Source organism: Trichosurus vulpecula, chromosome 4 (assembly GCF_011100635.1).
Source record: "Trichosurus vulpecula isolate mTriVul1 chromosome 4, mTriVul1.pri, whole genome shotgun sequence".
Taxonomy (NCBI): Eukaryota; Metazoa; Chordata; class Mammalia; order Diprotodontia; family Phalangeridae; genus Trichosurus; species Trichosurus vulpecula.
This window is the reverse complement of record NC_050576.1, coordinates 108,345,648-108,363,059: the sequence shown is the minus strand read 5'-3', so window position 1 is coordinate 108,363,059 and position 17,412 is coordinate 108,345,648. Positions and strand designations below refer to the sequence as shown.

The 17,412-nt window shown below is 45.7% G+C and overlaps 1 protein-coding gene across 2 annotated transcripts in view; it reads right to left on the bottom strand.

Moving 5' to 3' along the window:
* The window catches only part of RASSF5 (Ras association domain family member 5), a 112,762-nt gene extending 95,664 nt beyond the window's left edge, over nucleotides 1–17,098 (bottom strand). For both annotated transcript variants that reach the window (XM_036753238.1, XM_036753239.1), the window contains exon 1: nucleotides 16,645–17,098. In XM_036753238.1, coding sequence (XP_036609133.1) covers nucleotides 16,645–17,098 — 454 coding nt within the window. The remainder of the gene's footprint in view (nucleotides 1–16,644) is intronic.
* Between the last annotated feature and the right edge of the window lie 314 nt (nucleotides 17,099–17,412).

Sequence of the window (17,412 nt, the reverse complement as noted above, 5' to 3'; positions counted from 1 at the left end):
AAGAGAGACTGTCACCTCTCCAAGCAGGTAGGTGGTAGAGACGATGGCGTACTGGTCTTGGAGTAAGGAAGATCTGAATTCAAATCTGTCTTAGGCACTTATCAGCTGTGTGACGTCCATCAAGTCATTTAATCTCTCTCAACCTCAGTTTCTTCATCTGTAAAATGAAACGATTGGGCCAGATGGCCTCTGAGGTCCCTACCAGCTCTAAAACTAAAATCCTCTGACAGTTTGGGTGGACAATGGGCGGGAGGTTGGAAAAAATGGCCTCTCAAGTTTCCACCTACCCAAATGATTCCTGTATTTCAGTCAAATCAGGTCAAATCAATAAGCCACACACCGTGGTCAGCACGAGAAAGAGAAAGGCCAAAAAAAAGTCCCTGCTCTCAAGAAGGTCGTATTCTATGGGGGGAACTACATGAGAACAACTATGTACAGACAAGATATCGACGGCACAAAGTGGAGATAATCTCATCGGGAAGGCACTGAGGTTCATAAAGGGCTTCTTGTAGAAGCGGGAAGGCGGGGGGTGGGGGGTGGGGGGGGCAGGCATTAGCTAACACTTGAGAGAAGCCAGGGAAGGCAGAGATAAGGAGGGAGAGAGTTCCAGGAACATGGTAGACAGCCAGTGAAAATGCCCAGAATTAGAAGATGGAGTGTTATGTGGGAGGAAGATCAAGGAAGCCAGGGTCACTGGATTGCAAAGAAGAGGGAGAGGGGTAAGGTGGGGGTGGAGAGGGTCAAAGGGGCATTAAAAGACAGATGCAGGTTTTATATTTGATCCTGGCGGTGATAGGGAGCCCTTGAGTTTGTGGAAGGGATTGACACAATCAGACCTATGTTTTAGGAAGATCAGTTTGACAACGGAAGGGAGAATGTCCTGGAGCAGGGGAGAAACTTGAAGCAGGCAGACCCACCAACAGGCCACTGCAATAGTCCAGGCAGATACCAGGATGGTAGCAGCATCAGAGGAAAGAAAAGGTCTTATATGAAAAAGGTTACATAGGAAAACAACAGAACTTGGCGGGGGATTGGAAGGGAAAGAAAACCAGGAGTTGAAATGACACCTCAGTTGTAAGACTCAATGATTAGAAGTCAGTGGCTAGGCAAAGTTTTCTCTAACACATGGTACTGTGTGGGGATTGTAGTTTAGTTGAGTGTATTCCAAAAGAGCAGGCTTACCTTCTCACTTATCACCATACTTTACACCATTTTTTTTTTTGCACATAAGGACATTTTAATAATCTAGGTACTTCTTGAATTTTTTAAAATGTATGTACAACCAAAATAGTATTTACCCTATAAATAACAAGTGCAGCCTTTTCTACTGACATCATAACCTGGAAATGATGCTACTGTTGAGAATGACCTCCAGGTCATTCTCCTGGGGAGGCAAGGTGGTATTAGTAGAAAGGATGATGGATTTGAGGCTTGGCTTGAATGGAGGTCCTGGCCTCAGCACTGGAGAGAGTCACTGAACTTGAACCTTGGTTTCCTCGTCTATAAATTAGGGACAATCACACTAACATTATCTACCTACAACATAGAGCTGTAGAATTGGCAAGTACCTTAAGGCTCTCTACCTTACAGGGTTGCTAAGAGAAAAAACACTTGACAAACATAAGCTAATAAGAATGTAAGTCTTAGAAGAGACATTACAAGTGTCCTACTCTACACTCTCTCTCACTTTCCAGATGAAGAAAGGGAGAAATTTCCCAGAAGTTAAGTGATTTGCTCGAGGACATACTGTGGGGCAAAGCTAAGGCCTGAAACTCAGGTCTCCTGACTCCTAGGTCCAGAATGCCCTCCAGGGGTAGGGAACCTGGGGTCTCCAAGCCACATATGGCCCTCTAGGTCCTCAAGTGTGGTCCTTTGAATCCCCTTAATAAAAGGATTTGTTCCGTAAAGTATGGATTCAGTCAAAGGGCTGCACTTGAGGGCTTACATCATCACATGTGGCCTCAAGGCCACAAGTTTTACACCCCTGCAATACTACTGAGGATTTGGGGGGGGTTGCTTTTGTTTTTTGCATTTAATTCTTTTAGTAAAAGAAAAGTTATTATCTTTTACTTTTAAACAGATGACACAAAGATTCCAACTTTCCAAATCCACTTGGATAGATATAATAGCCTTAGCCAAACCCAGAGTGGGGAAGGAGTGACCTTTCATGGGGCCATCTCTACAAGACTGTCAGACTTGTAACTCCAGCTCAATGAAATGCCATCATGCTGGGCACTGCCACAAAGAACCTTTGCCAACTGAAAAACTTATGACTTTAAAACAGGTACCTTCCAGAAAAAATATTCCAGGCCTGACATTTCCCCATAGCCTTCATGGGAAACCAGGAAAAATCTCTTGATTACTTTCTTCTCACGATACAGATTGCTTTCCCATTCCATCATCTATCTTGGTCTTGGAAACAATCCATTCAATTCATGTTGTTCATTGGACAGTTTCCTTTGCTCTGGGAGCAAGGCCATGACACAGAAGTGGGGTATATGAGGGTGAGATAAGAAAGAAACAGAAATGGTGATAGTGAAAGGTAGACAGGCCTCGTGAAATGGTAGATAGGATGAAGGACTAGGAGTGAGGAAGCCCTGGGTTCAAATTCTGTCCCAGATATTAGCTGTGTGATTATATACAAGCCACTTAATCACTCTGTGCTTCAGTCTCTTTATCTACAAAATCAGGGGTGGGGTTGGGGGGAGGGGGGATGAACTCAATGGCCTTCAAGGTCCTTCCAGCTCTAAATCTCTGACCACATGAACCTCATTGCATTCATTGGAGTATGGAAGTGAAATTGGGACCTTGAAGCCTACAGGTCCTACCAAGCTGGAAAGGTTTGGAATATGGATCCAGGGATAGGTCATACATCTGTTGTCTGTCTGAGAACCAGTCTAGGAGGGACCAACTAAAAAAGTCTGCCCCCAAGTGAGAAACATTTTTGTCACAACTCCCAAAGGGAGAAGAGCTTTCAATCTGCATCTGTGGAGAGAATACTCTGCACCCCACTCCAAAAATCCCAGATCCACAAAGAATTTAGAAATCATTATGAAAATATTTACTTCAGTAGTCAAAGAATATGAGCAAAGAATGCTCCCAAAAACAGCCAACTATTAACAACCAGAAGCAGGACTGCTGCCAATCATTAATACTAAGAGAAATGCAAATCAGCAGAATCCTGAGGTTTCAACTTGCCTCAGCAAATTGGAAAAGATGACAGAAGATGGGAACAGTTAATATTGGAGGGGATGTGGAAAGATGGGCACACTGATGCTTTGCTGGTGGAGCTGTGAGTCGGTATAAGGATTCTGGAAGGCAGTTTGAAATTCTGTTAAGGATGTTGACTAAAATGTCTATGCCCTTTGACCCAGAGATTCCACGACCAAGAGTATACTCACAACAAGGTCAATGACAAATAGAAAGGTCCCCCATTCACCAAAATTTTTTTTACAACAGCACTTGATGTGATAACAAAGAACTGCAAACAAAGGTGCTCATTGATTGGAAAATGTCTAAACGAGTTGTAGAACGTTATTGTAACGGAATACCACTGTGCTATAAGAAGTGATGAATACAGAAATGCATGGGAAGACTTAAATGGATTGATTGATATAAAGTGAAGTCAGCAAAACCAGGAAGACAATATATATAACAACACACATAGAAAAAAATAGATGAAAAGTGAATATAATAAAATATTATATATTATAAATATTACAAAATATTATTTAAAAAATGAATATTAAAAAGTTATGACAAATCTTGATCCCTAAGAAGAGATATGAAAAGAGATCTCTCCTTGCTTCCTTGCAGAGTTGGAAGACTGTGGCACCTTGATTAGTAGATATATTGGTTAGTTTTGCTGATCCCTTTTGCCCTTCTGTTTTATTCTTTATTATGGGGGATGGCTCTCTGGGCAGTGAAGGTTGGGTTGTGGGAAGGAATACAGTGGAAAATACAGCATAAAAGACATCACTAACAATTATTTGAAAATATATTTACTAGAAGTCCCTTAGATTCAGCCAACTCTCAATGATCCAAGTACTCTGGGGAGGAGAACCCACTACCTCCAGACACAGCCCAGTCCACTTTGGGGCAGCTTTCATTCAAATCAACAAATACTACAGGAAAGATTTTCCTTATACAGAGTTGCAATCTGTTTCTCTCCAGCAACTAGTCTGTCCTTTGGGACCAAGCAGAGTCGGTTGGACACAGGATCATAGATTTGGAAATAAAAGGCAACTTGGAGGTCATTCAGACCAACCCTTTCATTTTACGGGTGAGGGAACTGAGGCTGAGTAAGGTAAGACAATTTCAGATAGTTAAGTGGTACTTGGTGCTTAGATTTCAATTAGACAGTCACTTAACTGTGAGATCCGGCAGCTAGGTGGCGAAGAGTGCCAGACCTAAGAGTCAGGAAGACTCTCTTCTTGAGTGCAAATGCAGCCTCAGCTACTCGGCTTCCTGACCTTGGGCAAGTCACTTAATCCTGTTTGCCTCAGTTTCCTCACTGTAAAATGAACTGGATAAGGAAATGGCAAACTACTCCAGTATCTTTTCCAAGAAAGCCTCAAATGTAAAATGAGCTGGAGAAGGAAATGGCAAACCACTCCATTATCTTTGACAAGAAAATCCCAAACGGGGTCACGAAGAGTCTGACATGACTAAAATGACTGAACAATCCAAAAAAACTTAGCTGTGTGACTCATTTAACCCCTTGATTTCCTCATGTGTAAAATGGGGATAATCGTATCACCTACTTACTTCAGAGGGTTGTTAGAATCAAATGAATGAACACATATAAAATGTTTTGCAAACTTTAAAGTACTCTATAAATGTTTATTATTGTTAGTATTACTCAGGTTCACAAAGGTAGTGTGGTCCTTGGCACACAGTAGGGGCTTAATGAAAGCTCATTGATTGATTGATTGGGGGGCTGGGATTTGAATTGTGATCCTTTGATGCTCCATCCTGTCTTGTTTCTACTGTGTCGCTGCACCTCTATAACACCCCTTCAGATATTTGGAAACAGATACCATGGCTCCCTGAGACTTCTTTTTTCCAGGCTATGGCTCTCCAGTTCCCTTTGGTCAGCCTTGCTGCCTGGCCTGTGAAATGATGGGGTTGGCCTAGGGGATTTCTGACAGTATGTGATCAGGTTACTTCTTAAGGCAGGGAGGGCAAGGTAGGCCAGGCCTTGTTTTCACGGTTGCCATAGGCAAACCGCCCGAGGGACTTCCTGGCTCTGCCTTAGGACCCACCCCACCCTAGAAGCCTGTTTGTAGACAGAACAGGGAGGAGGACTGGAATGTGGTGTAAAGAGGCTTTTCCAGGCAATCCACTAAACACAGCCCAATTCAAATATGGCCACAGGTGAGTGCTGCCCACCTGTCCTCATGACTTGTCTCTATTTTCACCACCCCTTTTCATTCCCTCCAAATCCACCTGGATAGAGCTTGGGAGTGAGATGATTCAATACAAAATCATGGGCCCAGCCAGCTGTTCCAGCTCTGGTATTGGGCTGTGGCCAGCACTTCCCTACAGAGGGAGGAAGAAGGGAGGGGGGCACACTTGACAAGGGGGAGGGAGCAGAGAGGAAGGTGCCATGATGCAAACTTGTCCAAGCTCCCCCACCATAACAGACCATCTGAATGGGTGACACATTATGGGCTAACATCCAATTTAACCAGGGGAAGAGGCACGATTTGCATGTCTACAAATACACACCCAGGCACAATCACTCAGCCATCTGAGGAATGTGGATAGTAATGACCCAACAAGGCTAGAGATGTTTTTGCACGTTCTTTACCAATCTTAATTGTTTCATGCTGGAGACTTTCCTTATAAGCCGGTCCAACTGCAGACTCAGCTCACAGGAGGGGAAACTGAGAAAACAGGGCAAAGAAGAGGGATCAAGGAGGAAGACAAAGGGGGAGGAGCCAACAGGAAAAAAAGCAGGATCGATCTGGGATGATGGTAGGATACTTCCATCCTACGCAACTGCCACCCAGGCAGAAGTGATGGGTATTGTGTAAGCAGGAAAACAATACCTTTGAGGGCTCAAGGTCACTAGCTCTAAAAGTCAGTCTGAAAAAGGTCCAGATTAGCAGGCTCTAGCTCTGGTCCCATCTTCATGCTTGTGGGTGGGTGTGTGATACCCAGCGCTGGGAGTCAGCATCATGGAATGAAAATGGATTTAGAGTTGAGGGTTTTGTGTTCAGATCCCAAGTAACTTCCAGCCTCTTTGACCCCAGGCAAATCATTAAGATTCTCCAGGCTTCAGTTTCCTCATCTTTCAAAGGCAGGTGCACATCTAAGCGTATCTTCTGTCTCTAAACCTATGATCCTGTAAGCTTATGACCCAGTTGCCGCCATGTATGAAACGGATGGAAGCATCCCAACATCCTGACTTTATGGCATTTTTGATCGAATGTGCTAATGAGCATGAGAAGACCTAAAAAGCTCTTCAAAGGAGAGGCACTACAGAAATCCAAGGAATTCAGACCATGCTCATTAGCATTCCTAGGACTCACCTGGTCAAGCCAGAAGCTTACGTTAGCACACAGCAACTCTGAACTGGGGATCGGTTGGCATCTGGGCCAAGGATGAACACACCTCTCTGGCTGGACAGATATGACCCGGATGAGAGGAGGCTTGTCTCCTTCCTCTTCCACCCCTCCTCCCCGCCAGACCTGTCCATCCGGGTCACCAGAGGATTAAGCACTGAACTTCGGGAGAACTGGCAGGACCCCAGGATAGAGCCCTTGCAAGGAAGGGAATACGCAGGCAACTCATTTTAGATCCCCTTTAGAAGTAGCAAGAGAACAGATACATTCATTACCAAGTCTAATTAGACTAGCAGACAAGCAGCATTAATCATTTTTGACCGTACCTGGGATTCAAACCCCCTCAGTCTGTAATTGGGAAATTTCATGCTCCAGTGAATGGGAAACCAAGCCAACACCTCAATCCTTTCCCTTTCATGGGGGTGGGGGGAGGAGGGAGGAATGAGTAGGCAGGACCAGGACCTGAGACCAGGACTGCAGGGCGCCTGCCTCAGACCTCGTTATGGAAGGGCCCTCTCTCAGTGAGTTATCACTGATTAACGCCCCCACACCAGCTGGAAAGGGAGGGGGCACATCCTCCCTCTGCACAAACATATCAGCGAGAGGCAGCATCTTTCACCTGTCAGCTCCTTCGCTGCCCCTCCTCCCCCCACTGAAAAAAAATCCGAGAAAACAGTCACGGGCTTTCAGGCGGATGAGCAAGGATGCATGCACATGCACACTCGCACAAGCACACGCAGATACACACACACTCACACACCCTTCAGCAGAACCAGACTCATTGGCTCAACACCCACGGGAGAATGCAGACAACTCTCCATGGGGTGGGGGGCGGGGAAGTCCCATCTTCAAACTTGTGGCACAGTGGAAGGGGCATTGACCTCAATCAGAGGACCTGGGTTCAAATCCTACCTCTGGTATTCCCTACCTGCATGACTTTGGATGAGTCACTTCACCACCTTGGGTCACAGTTTCCTCACCTGTAAAGTGAGGGGGTTGGACTAGGAACTCAAAGGAACTTGCAGCTCAGCATGGTAGGCTTCTGGGCTCTATGATGCTGGCAGGGTATATATTCCCTTGAGGGCTAGGTGGTGGAGTGCTAGACCAGGAGTCAGGAAGACATGAGTGCAAATGTTACTTCCAACACAATCCACCCACAGGATGTTGGGCAGTTCAACTTCTGATTCTCAGTTTCCTCATCTGTAAACTGGGGGTAAGAACAACACCGATCGGGGGCAGCCAGGTGGCGCAGTGAGTAGAGCACCAGCGCTGGAGTCGGGAGGACCTGAGTTCAAATCCAGCTTCAGACACTTGACACACTTACTAGCTGTGTGACCTTGGGCAAGTCACTTAACCCCAATTGCCCATCTTCCCCCCTCCAAAAAAAAAATGATAACACTGACCTTGCAAGGTTGTTGTGAGGATCAAAGAAGACAACATATATGAAATGCTTTGCAAACTTCAAAGCACCATATAAATTCTAGTTATTACAACTACTACCGCTGCTGCTGCTGCTACTACTACTACCACCTGAGCCAAGCTCAAGACAAAAACAGTACAGACAGAGAAGTCAAGCGAAGGAGACTGTTGGTTACCACAGGGAATCACACAAAGGCAGACAAACTTCAACAACTCAGAGCTCTGAGGTGAAGCTGTGGCGAGCTGACAAACAGGTGAGTGGGGCAAGTGAAAACAAGACTCAGGGTGGGAGCAGAGGCTAAGGGAGGAGATTAAACAGGTTGGTCTTGAGGCTGGAAGCGGTCCTGCCCAGTGGAAGGGGGATCTACTAGAACGACGAGCAGGTCTGATTGTTCAAGACAAAGGTTCTTTCCTTTTCTTTTTTTTTTTTTTTTGTATAAGGGGCCCTTTGGCAATCTGGTGAGGGCTGTGGAGGCCTTCTCAGTACGTCTTTAATTGCCGTTGAGTCAAGTTTCCAGTCATGTCCCCATTTGGGGTTTTCTTGGCAGAGACACTGGAGTGGTTTGCCATTTCCTTCTGCCGCTCATTTTACAGGTGTGGAAACTGAGGCAAACATGGTGAAGTGACTTGCCCAGGGTCACATAGCCAGTAAGTGTCTGAGGCCAAATGAACTCAGGTCTTTCTGACTCCAGGCCTGGCACTCTACATTGCGCCACTTAGCTGCCTCAATGTTTTTAACTGCATAAAATAAAATACATAGGATCACAAGGGAAACCAATTATATTGAAATACTCTTATCTATATTAAACATCTATATATAAACAAGGCCACAGACCCCAGGTTAAAAACCTCTAGTCTAAAGAGCTAGTATTTATAAAACACTTTAAAGTTTGCGAGGTACACTACAAATACCTGTTTTGAACCTCACAGCACCCATGGGAGGTAGGTGCGGTTATTAATCCCCATGTTACAGAAGAAGAAACTGAGACAGACAGCAATTAAGTGACTTGCCCAGGGTCCCACAGGCTGAATTTGAACTTTGGATCTGAAAGATAACATAATTATTATACCTCTTAATCTTCCAGGCCCCACACTCTATCCACTATGTCACATAGCTGACCGTGCAGCTCTATCAGAGCCAGGCCCCATGAATGTGGAACATGAGGACTCCCTCCAGGATATGCAAAGTGTCCAGAGCATCCCCTCAATGCCTATGTGGATTCCATTACATTTGAAGCTCTTCTCCCTGCACTGAATAAGAACGCTACCCATCACAACAGAAAGTACTTTGCAAACCATAATGCATTGCTATATAAATGTCTCCTAACACTATTCTTGAGGGCAGCTGAAAACGGCTCAGCAGCAACGACAACATAAAGACAGGGATCACTGAGGTCCTGATGCAGAGAGATAATACTGACAGCAGCATTAAACAATGATCAGGATCAGGGCCAACTAACATAGTGACATTTAACATATACATTTGATGTTCCGGTAACTATGCCTCTCGTGAAGGGGGTGTCAGCGACCCAGAGGCGACATTCCTGGGAGTAGGGACCTGGGAATCCAGCCAGAGAGCAGGCTCCAGGCTTCTTTGTTTACTATTCCCTCTTGGAATCTCATAGAGGAATTTCTCCCCCAGCCCTCCCTCCTACATTGAAAAATTTCAGCTTCAGTTGCTAATGGAAATGAGTTAGACTATACTTTTTTGCTCATAACTTCAGAGTTAAAGAGAATGGCCCCCAAATAAAGGTTTGGAAGTAGGGGTGAGCTGGAGACAGGAAAGAGGACTTTCAAGGAATAAAAAGACCACTGGCTTTGTAATCAGGAGACTCAGGCTCCAGATTTGGTTCTGAGGCTGGGATGGGAAGTGGAAAAAAATGCTAGACTCAGAGACAAGAGAGGCCTGGGTTCAAATTTCACCTCTAAAATTAACTAGCTGCACAACCATGGACAAGTCAGTTAACCTCCACGAGACTAACTCTTGGGGGAGACTCAATTTTCTCACCTGCAAAATGGACATAATAATAGATGTAGTATCCACCCGGACCCTTCCATGTGGTAAGGATTAAAGAGATAATGTAAGTAAAAGTGCTTTGCAAACTTTAAAGGGCTATAGACATATATATACCAGCTATTATGCTGCACATGGAATTAATCCTACTTGGGTAGAGTTTCATCTCTGAGATTATTCTGATTCTGAGATTCTGTAATTCCATGACATGTACACAGATAATATTCTTACCTATCTATCTATAGTGTGGCTATGGGCAAGTTACTCCACAGCTGGGTGGTGCAGTAAACAAGACTGGAGTCCAGAAGACTTGAGCTCAAATCTAACCTCAGACACTTAGCTGTGTGTCCCTGGGCAAGTCACTTAACTTCTGTTTGCCTCCGTTTCCTCATCTGTAAAATGGGGATAACCATAGCATCTACCTCGAAAAGGTTGTTGGGAGGATCAATGAGATAATTGTAAAGTACATAGCACAGTTCTGGACACATAGTGGGTGTTACAGAAATGATAGCTATTATCATTATTAGTCAGCTAGGGGATGCAGTGGATAGAGTGCCAGGCCTGGAGGCAGCTAGACCCGAGTCCAAATCCAGCCTCAGACACTTGCCACCTGTACGATCCCCTGTTTGCCTCAGTTTCCTCATCTGTAAAATGAGGTGGAGAAGGAAATGGCGAACCACTCCGATATCTCTGCCAAGAAAACTTCAAATATGGTCACAGTTGGACGTGACTGAAAATGACTGAAGAACAAGGACAAAAATTATTATTGTTAGACCCTCAATTCCCTCACCTATAAAATGAGGAAAATAACTTGTCCTACATCCTCACGGGGATATTGTGAGGAAAGCTCTCTGTAAACCACAAAGTCCTATAGAAACCTGAGCCATTATCATTCACAATGGCAGGGGTGGGGGAAGATGAGTTTCTGAGGCTGTAGCACTGCATGAGAACCTTGCCTTTCAAAAAATCCCTGCCTCTTCTCTCTCTGTCTCTGTCTGTTTGCTTCTGTCTCTCTCTGTCTCTGTCTCTCTGTCTCTCTCTGTGTCTCTGTCTCTGTGTCTCTAGCTGTCTGTTTCTGTCTGTCTCTCTGTATCTCTGTCTCTGCCTCTCTGTCTCTGTGTCTCTCTCTGTGTCTGTCTCTCATGCACACACAATTCTTTCCACCAAAGTCCTCTTCTAGTGCCTCCATTCAGCCTGAAGGCAACCTTGTGTCACTACAGGTTATACCAGTGATGTTTAAACTTGAAGAGGCTAGCTACCAAGCTGGAAAGGCTTTGAACACGGACCCAGGGATAAAGCGCTTGTCTGTTGTTTGAGGATCAGCTTAGCTATGTTTGAAGAGTCTCTGGCAGGCATCAAGTTTCTGTGCAAACAATGATAGGTATAGAACTCAAAAGTTCAATGTTGCCTCTGTCCCTTATCAAGTTGGGTTACCTTGGTCAAGTCACTTCAGTTTCTTCCATCTATAGAATGAGTGGGTTGGACTAGAAGACCTCTGAGGCCACTTTTAGTCCTCGCTCTATGATTTTTTGAGGACTGAGCAGGTGTGGGGCATACCCACTCTCTTTTATTATTACTATTTTATTCAGTACAAACCCAAATGGGAAAAGAACCAGGAAAAAATACAGAAATTGAAAAACAGTATGCTTCCATCTGCATTCAAACTCCATCATCGGTTCTTTCTCTGGAAATGAGTCTTTCAGAATTGCCTTGGATCATTGTATTGCTGAGAATAATTAAGTCATTCAGAGTTGATCATTGTACAGTATTTCTGTCACTGTGTACAATGTTCTCCTGGTTCTGCTCACTTCACTTTGCATCAGCTCATGTAAGTCTTTCCAGGTTTTTCTGAAGTCCTCCTGCTCATCATTTCTTATAGCACAGTCGTATTCCATTGCATTCATATACCACAACTTGTTCAGCCATTCCCCAATGGATGGACATGCCCTCAATTTCCAATTCTTTCCCACTACAAAAAGAGCTGCATAGCCACTCTCAAAGATCACCTACAAAGGCAGAGACTGACTGTGATTTGTGTTGATGGACCTGTGAAGTCGCAAATCCCTCAAGTACTGAAGATTAAAAACTCATTTTTCCAACATGGAAAATGAACACACCCAGCTGCTACCCCTTTTCCAGATGTTAACTTCATGCTCCAACTGATGGGTTTCATAGCTCTTATCCTTCCTGCTGCATCTATCATTACCTTATTCCTAAGATTGGGGAAATTTAAATCTTGACAACGAGCTGCTGGGTGAAATGCGATCCATCTTCAGCTAATACCGCCAGAACAGATGCAGAGCCACTGGCATCGGGAGGACAGTGGGCTGCAGCTGCAATGGACTTCCTTTGATGGCATCCCTTTCATTAGCTTCAGAAAGGCTCACTAGACCCGAAGTCCTCTCCATGACCCAGAGACAAGGTAGAATTTGAAAGTGATCCAATCTGCTTAGAAAGTTGATACCCTAACGATACAGAGATGATAGCGAATCACAGAGTATCAGTGTGTGAAAGGATTTCGGAGATTCAAACTTCTCATTTTCCTCAGACCTTGAAAAGTGATGTGACTTGCCTAAAGTCACACACTTCAGGCAACTCACACTACTTTTCAGAAAAAAATATATATATACACACATATATATGATTTTTATATATATATAGGATTTGTTATATGTATATACATATATACATATACATACATACATATATCTATATATAGAGATATAGGATTTGTTAAGAGCTTTACATAGATTATCTCATTTGATCCTCAAAAGAACCTCAATATTATTATCCTCATTTTACAGATGGGGAAACTGAGGCACAGAGCAGGTACAAACTTGCCTAAGATCATACCGCTAGTAAGTGCCTGAAGCTGGATTTGACTTCAGGTCTTCCTGATTCCAAGTCTAGCACTCTGGCCAGGATCTGAAGCCAAGATTTTTTCTCTTCCCCGCCCCCCATAACACAGGGCCCAACACAAAGTCAGAATGGACACACACTGTCACAGCCTTGCTTGGGAATTGGGGAGAAGGATTTCTGAGACCCGTTCTCTTGGTGTAAGCACAAAAAAAAGAAATAAAGTCTCCTTTATTTTTGTTAAATTAAGTTAGTCTATTAGTCCTGCCAGCCCTGCCTTTCATTTTTACACTGTTAGAATCTCTCGATTGCCCTAGCCCAGCTACAGGTCACAAACCTTTCAGAACTGCCTTCAGATTGAAAGGATTCCTGATTTCATCAGCTTGTGTCTTCCTTTCTTAGATTGCTTTGTATCTTGCCTCCTTTTAGCTTATCTGGCTCTTCATGACCCCATTTGTGGTTTTCTTGGCAAAGATACTAGGGTGGTTTGCTATTCCCTTCTCCAGCTCATTTTACAGATGAGGAAACTGAGGCAACCAGGGTTAAGTGACTTGCCCAAGGTCACACAGCTAGTGAGTGTCTAAGGCCAGATTTTGACTCTAGGCCTATACCTGTATATATACATGATGTTTTTCCTAATCGAATGTAAGCTCCTTGAGGGCAAGTCTTGTTTCATTTTTCACCCCTTATGGATTTCCAGCACTTAACACAAGTGCTTAGTAAAGGCCTGTTGGCTGAGTGCAGATTCTCTCTCCACCAACCCAGGCAATCACCTCTTCTTGACTTTAATAGGCACCCTTTGTGGCTGTCTGTGGATAGAAAAAAAAATCATGACCTGGTAACGACCCTTTAGTGATGAGCCTCTACAGACTTAGTTGGGCTGGTCATGGAACCACTGCCAAAATCTCTTACCTTTCTAATTTGGTAAGACCTTCCAGTGTGTGCTCTGCTGCCAGAGCAAAGCAAGGACCCAGGCTCACCTCCATGCCACGGTGAGGCATTAGGGTAGGACTTCGATGGAGGCAGTTAAACAATAATGCCAAATTACAATCCCTGTTTCCTTAGTACCTTTAACTGTGGGAGAGAGGAACAATTATACTAATGGAGAGAATGGAGCCCAATGTTGAAATCTATCTAGCCCAATGAAACTGTCATTTATTAAGCATCTACAGTTATCCCTTCCATATTTTGACTTTCTACATCATGGTTTCCGCATATCCTGGGTTGGCATAAGAAATTAAATGGGAACTTTGGAGGAGTTTTATGAAAGCAGCAGATGACACTCGAAGGCCAGCAGACGACACAGAAAAAGCTCCGAAACTCAGAAATACATAAAATACATGTATATCAACATATTTTATCTTTTAATACCATAATAATTCAGACTTCTTCTCTGGTACTAAGGGAGGGCCAAAAAATTTTTACAGGGATTTTCCAGATCACAGGGGTGCCGTACCCCTGACCCCAAGATGTGGAAGGGATAACTGTACTATGTATATAAATCAGTAAGGATTGTCTCTTTTTTTTAAGGCTAGACCTGAGATTTCAGTGGCAGAGAAAATTCCCAATGAGGAAACTCCCTCTACCAATACAGGTTAGTCCCCACTCTGCAACTTGGAGCCTTAGATGGCTGCCTGGGGTCACTGACAAATACCTGACTTGCCCAGGAACACACAGTATGTGTTAGAGGTGGGACTCCTGATTCAAGGGCTAGCTCTCTACTTTCTACTCCATCCTGACTTTCCTTGGCACTGAGGATACAAAGATAGAACAAAAACTTGAAAAAAAAAACTTGTCCCTGCTTTTAAATGGCTTCCATTCTACTAGGAGGATTTTTGGGATACTTAACCCAACATTCTTGGCACTCTCAGATACTCCCTTATCAGCTATTCTTATGGAAGAACCAACTCTCATATGTGATAAGAAAGAAAATGAGGACCTAGTCACTTAACCACAGAGTAGCATGCATACTTATATACATTCACATGTAAACACACATATGAATATACACCAAGACATATATACATTCCACACATACAAGGTACCCCCAATACTAACATCCCTGAATAAGTCAAAACATAGATTTTTAAAGCCACATGTAAGAGATTCCAAGATTAATATCAACTCTCCAAACCCTGCTCCAAAACAAGGCTATAATAAAGACAATTCCCAGTGGAAAAATGAATACTGTCTCGATGGCTTCCGGTGTGAAATGAAGGGAGAGCAGAGATAGGAGTGGATGGGTGCTCTCTCAGGTCTCTTCCAGATCCTGTATTCTGTAAGCCTATCCAAGCTGGGGTATCTGCCCTTCCTCTGTAGTAAAAGGCAGACTGTCACAGGCATGCAGCCTATGCCACTAGGAGAAGCCAGGGATGCCTGCTGAAGAGAGTCATGGGAATATCCCACCTGGTTTCTCTGGAATGTCAAGAGCATTTCTAAAGCATTCTGGACAGAGGGAGGTTATGCTTTGATTTTTCCTCCCTCGGTATTGGAGGAGCTCTGACAGCAGCTGTAGCCATGTTCTCAACCACTAAGTACTCCTGCCTGAGCCAGACTTAAGGTCTTCGTCCTTTTTCCTCCTACAGCCCAGCAAAGGCTGCTGTCAGGATGTACATATCAGAGTCTGCCGTGGTCTACAGACAGACACGCACAGTAGGGTTTTCACAGTAGCGTTTGGAAGAAATCTTCTGCCCGATACCACACAGCCAGGTGCTAGGGAGTAAAGGGCATTACCTGGAAAAGCATTTCTAGGGAAGGATTCAAACCACATCCCACTTGTGATGCTTGTCAGAGGCTGTGGCACTATTTAGGTTGAGAAAAAAATCTTTAAACCAATCTATTAAATTCTTTCTCAAGGACTGCAACATCCTTTAGAAAATAGACACCCATTAAAAAAATCCGTACCCTACACCAGGGTAGGGAAAATATGGAAAACAATACAGACACCCAAGATCACTGCAGAGTTGCTCAGAAAATCCATATTCTAGGTGCCCAGTGATTTATTATGTTTGTGTGCTGAGGAAGGGAGAGGAGTGGATAAGAGCCAATAGGGGCTTGGGAGCTACAGAGGGAGGGAAACCACACAGAGCTGGATAATTTTAGAGGATGATAATAACTACTGCAGGAATCTAGGAGGAGGAGGAGGAAGAGGAAGGCGATAAAAACAGAGACAGAAGTTCAAAGATTTCAGAGGTCATTGGGTGGCTCTGATCTTGGTTTCTCCTTATATCTCGAACTATTTCCAACAACGGTGGGGTGTGGGGGGGTTCCTCTACCCCTACCCCAATGTGTATTACCTAACCCTCCAACGAGTGGAGGGAGAGGGGGCTTTGCCTATTCTAGTAAACAATCAGGCACGTCATTAACCCCTATATACCACGGCCAAATCACAACATCAGCAGCAGTCATACAGCCTACGGATCATTAGGTGAGAACCCGTGAATTGGCGGGGAGGGGGGAAATGAGTGCCCAGGAGACAATCCAGCGCCCTTGGCTACCAGCCCCAGGCATTTCAGTGGGGAGATGGTGGGGTACGATTTGTCACTAGCTCCTAAATCCTTCCCCAGGCAGTAACCAAAGCTTCCAGATGCGTGACAGGAGTTGGAGTAGAAAACGCAGGGAACCCCCATATATGCCCTCCAGAGGCTTCTTGAGGTCAGAGAAAGGTAGAAGCCCTTGTCCCTGGATTAAGGACGTTTCTCCCCGGCTCTTACCCGCACCCCCACCCCCACCCCTCTGCCCTCCGTTCACCCCACCAGCAGCCCTCACCCCTTCCCGATCACTCACTGGCACAGCGTAACGCCCGCTGTCGCACCTCCCGGCCGCACAGATCACACCAGCCGGAGTCAGCCCGCAGAGCCAGCTCGATGAAGCAATGCCCCTCGCCGCGCTCAGCCGGGACGCGCGGGTCGCGCGGCTGCTCGAAGATGCTCCTCACGTCCGGGGGCCGCGGCGCCCCGGGGCGCCGCCGCAGCCTCTGCTGAAGCCCTGGCCGGAGGGAGCGAGGGAGCCTGGGGGGCCGAGGCTGCGGCTCCAGGTCCCCCACCAGTGCCCCCCGCGCTCCGCGCCCGTCGTGCGCCCCGGGCGCGGTGGAGATGGGCACAGAGCCGCAGCGGCGCGGGGTTCGCCCGGGCCGCGGAGGAGGCTCGGAGCCGCTCAGGCTCTGCAGGTAGCGCGGAGGCTCCGGGTCCAGCAGGAGCGAGTAAGGGCGCTGCCCGATGGCCGGGGACGCCATGGCCATGCCCGGCTTGCCGCAGCTCCCTAAGACTGCAACACGACTCCCGAGTCAGCCCCGGGAGAAGGGGCGGCCCCCGCCGGGCGCGCCTTTAAAGGGACCGCAGCCAGCGGGGAGGGACGGGGGCGGGGAGATGGAGGGGTGGGAGGACGGAATTAACTAACTGACGGAAGGACTGACCGCCCCAAGGAGTGGTGGGATGGGTCGTGGGGCGGAGGAGGGGGGCTGCTAGGTTTACAGCCTGCAGACCCTTTTTCTTTTGGGGGAGGGCCCCGAGAAAGCCTGGGCAGGTGAGGAAGCAGAGAACACTCCAACCTAAG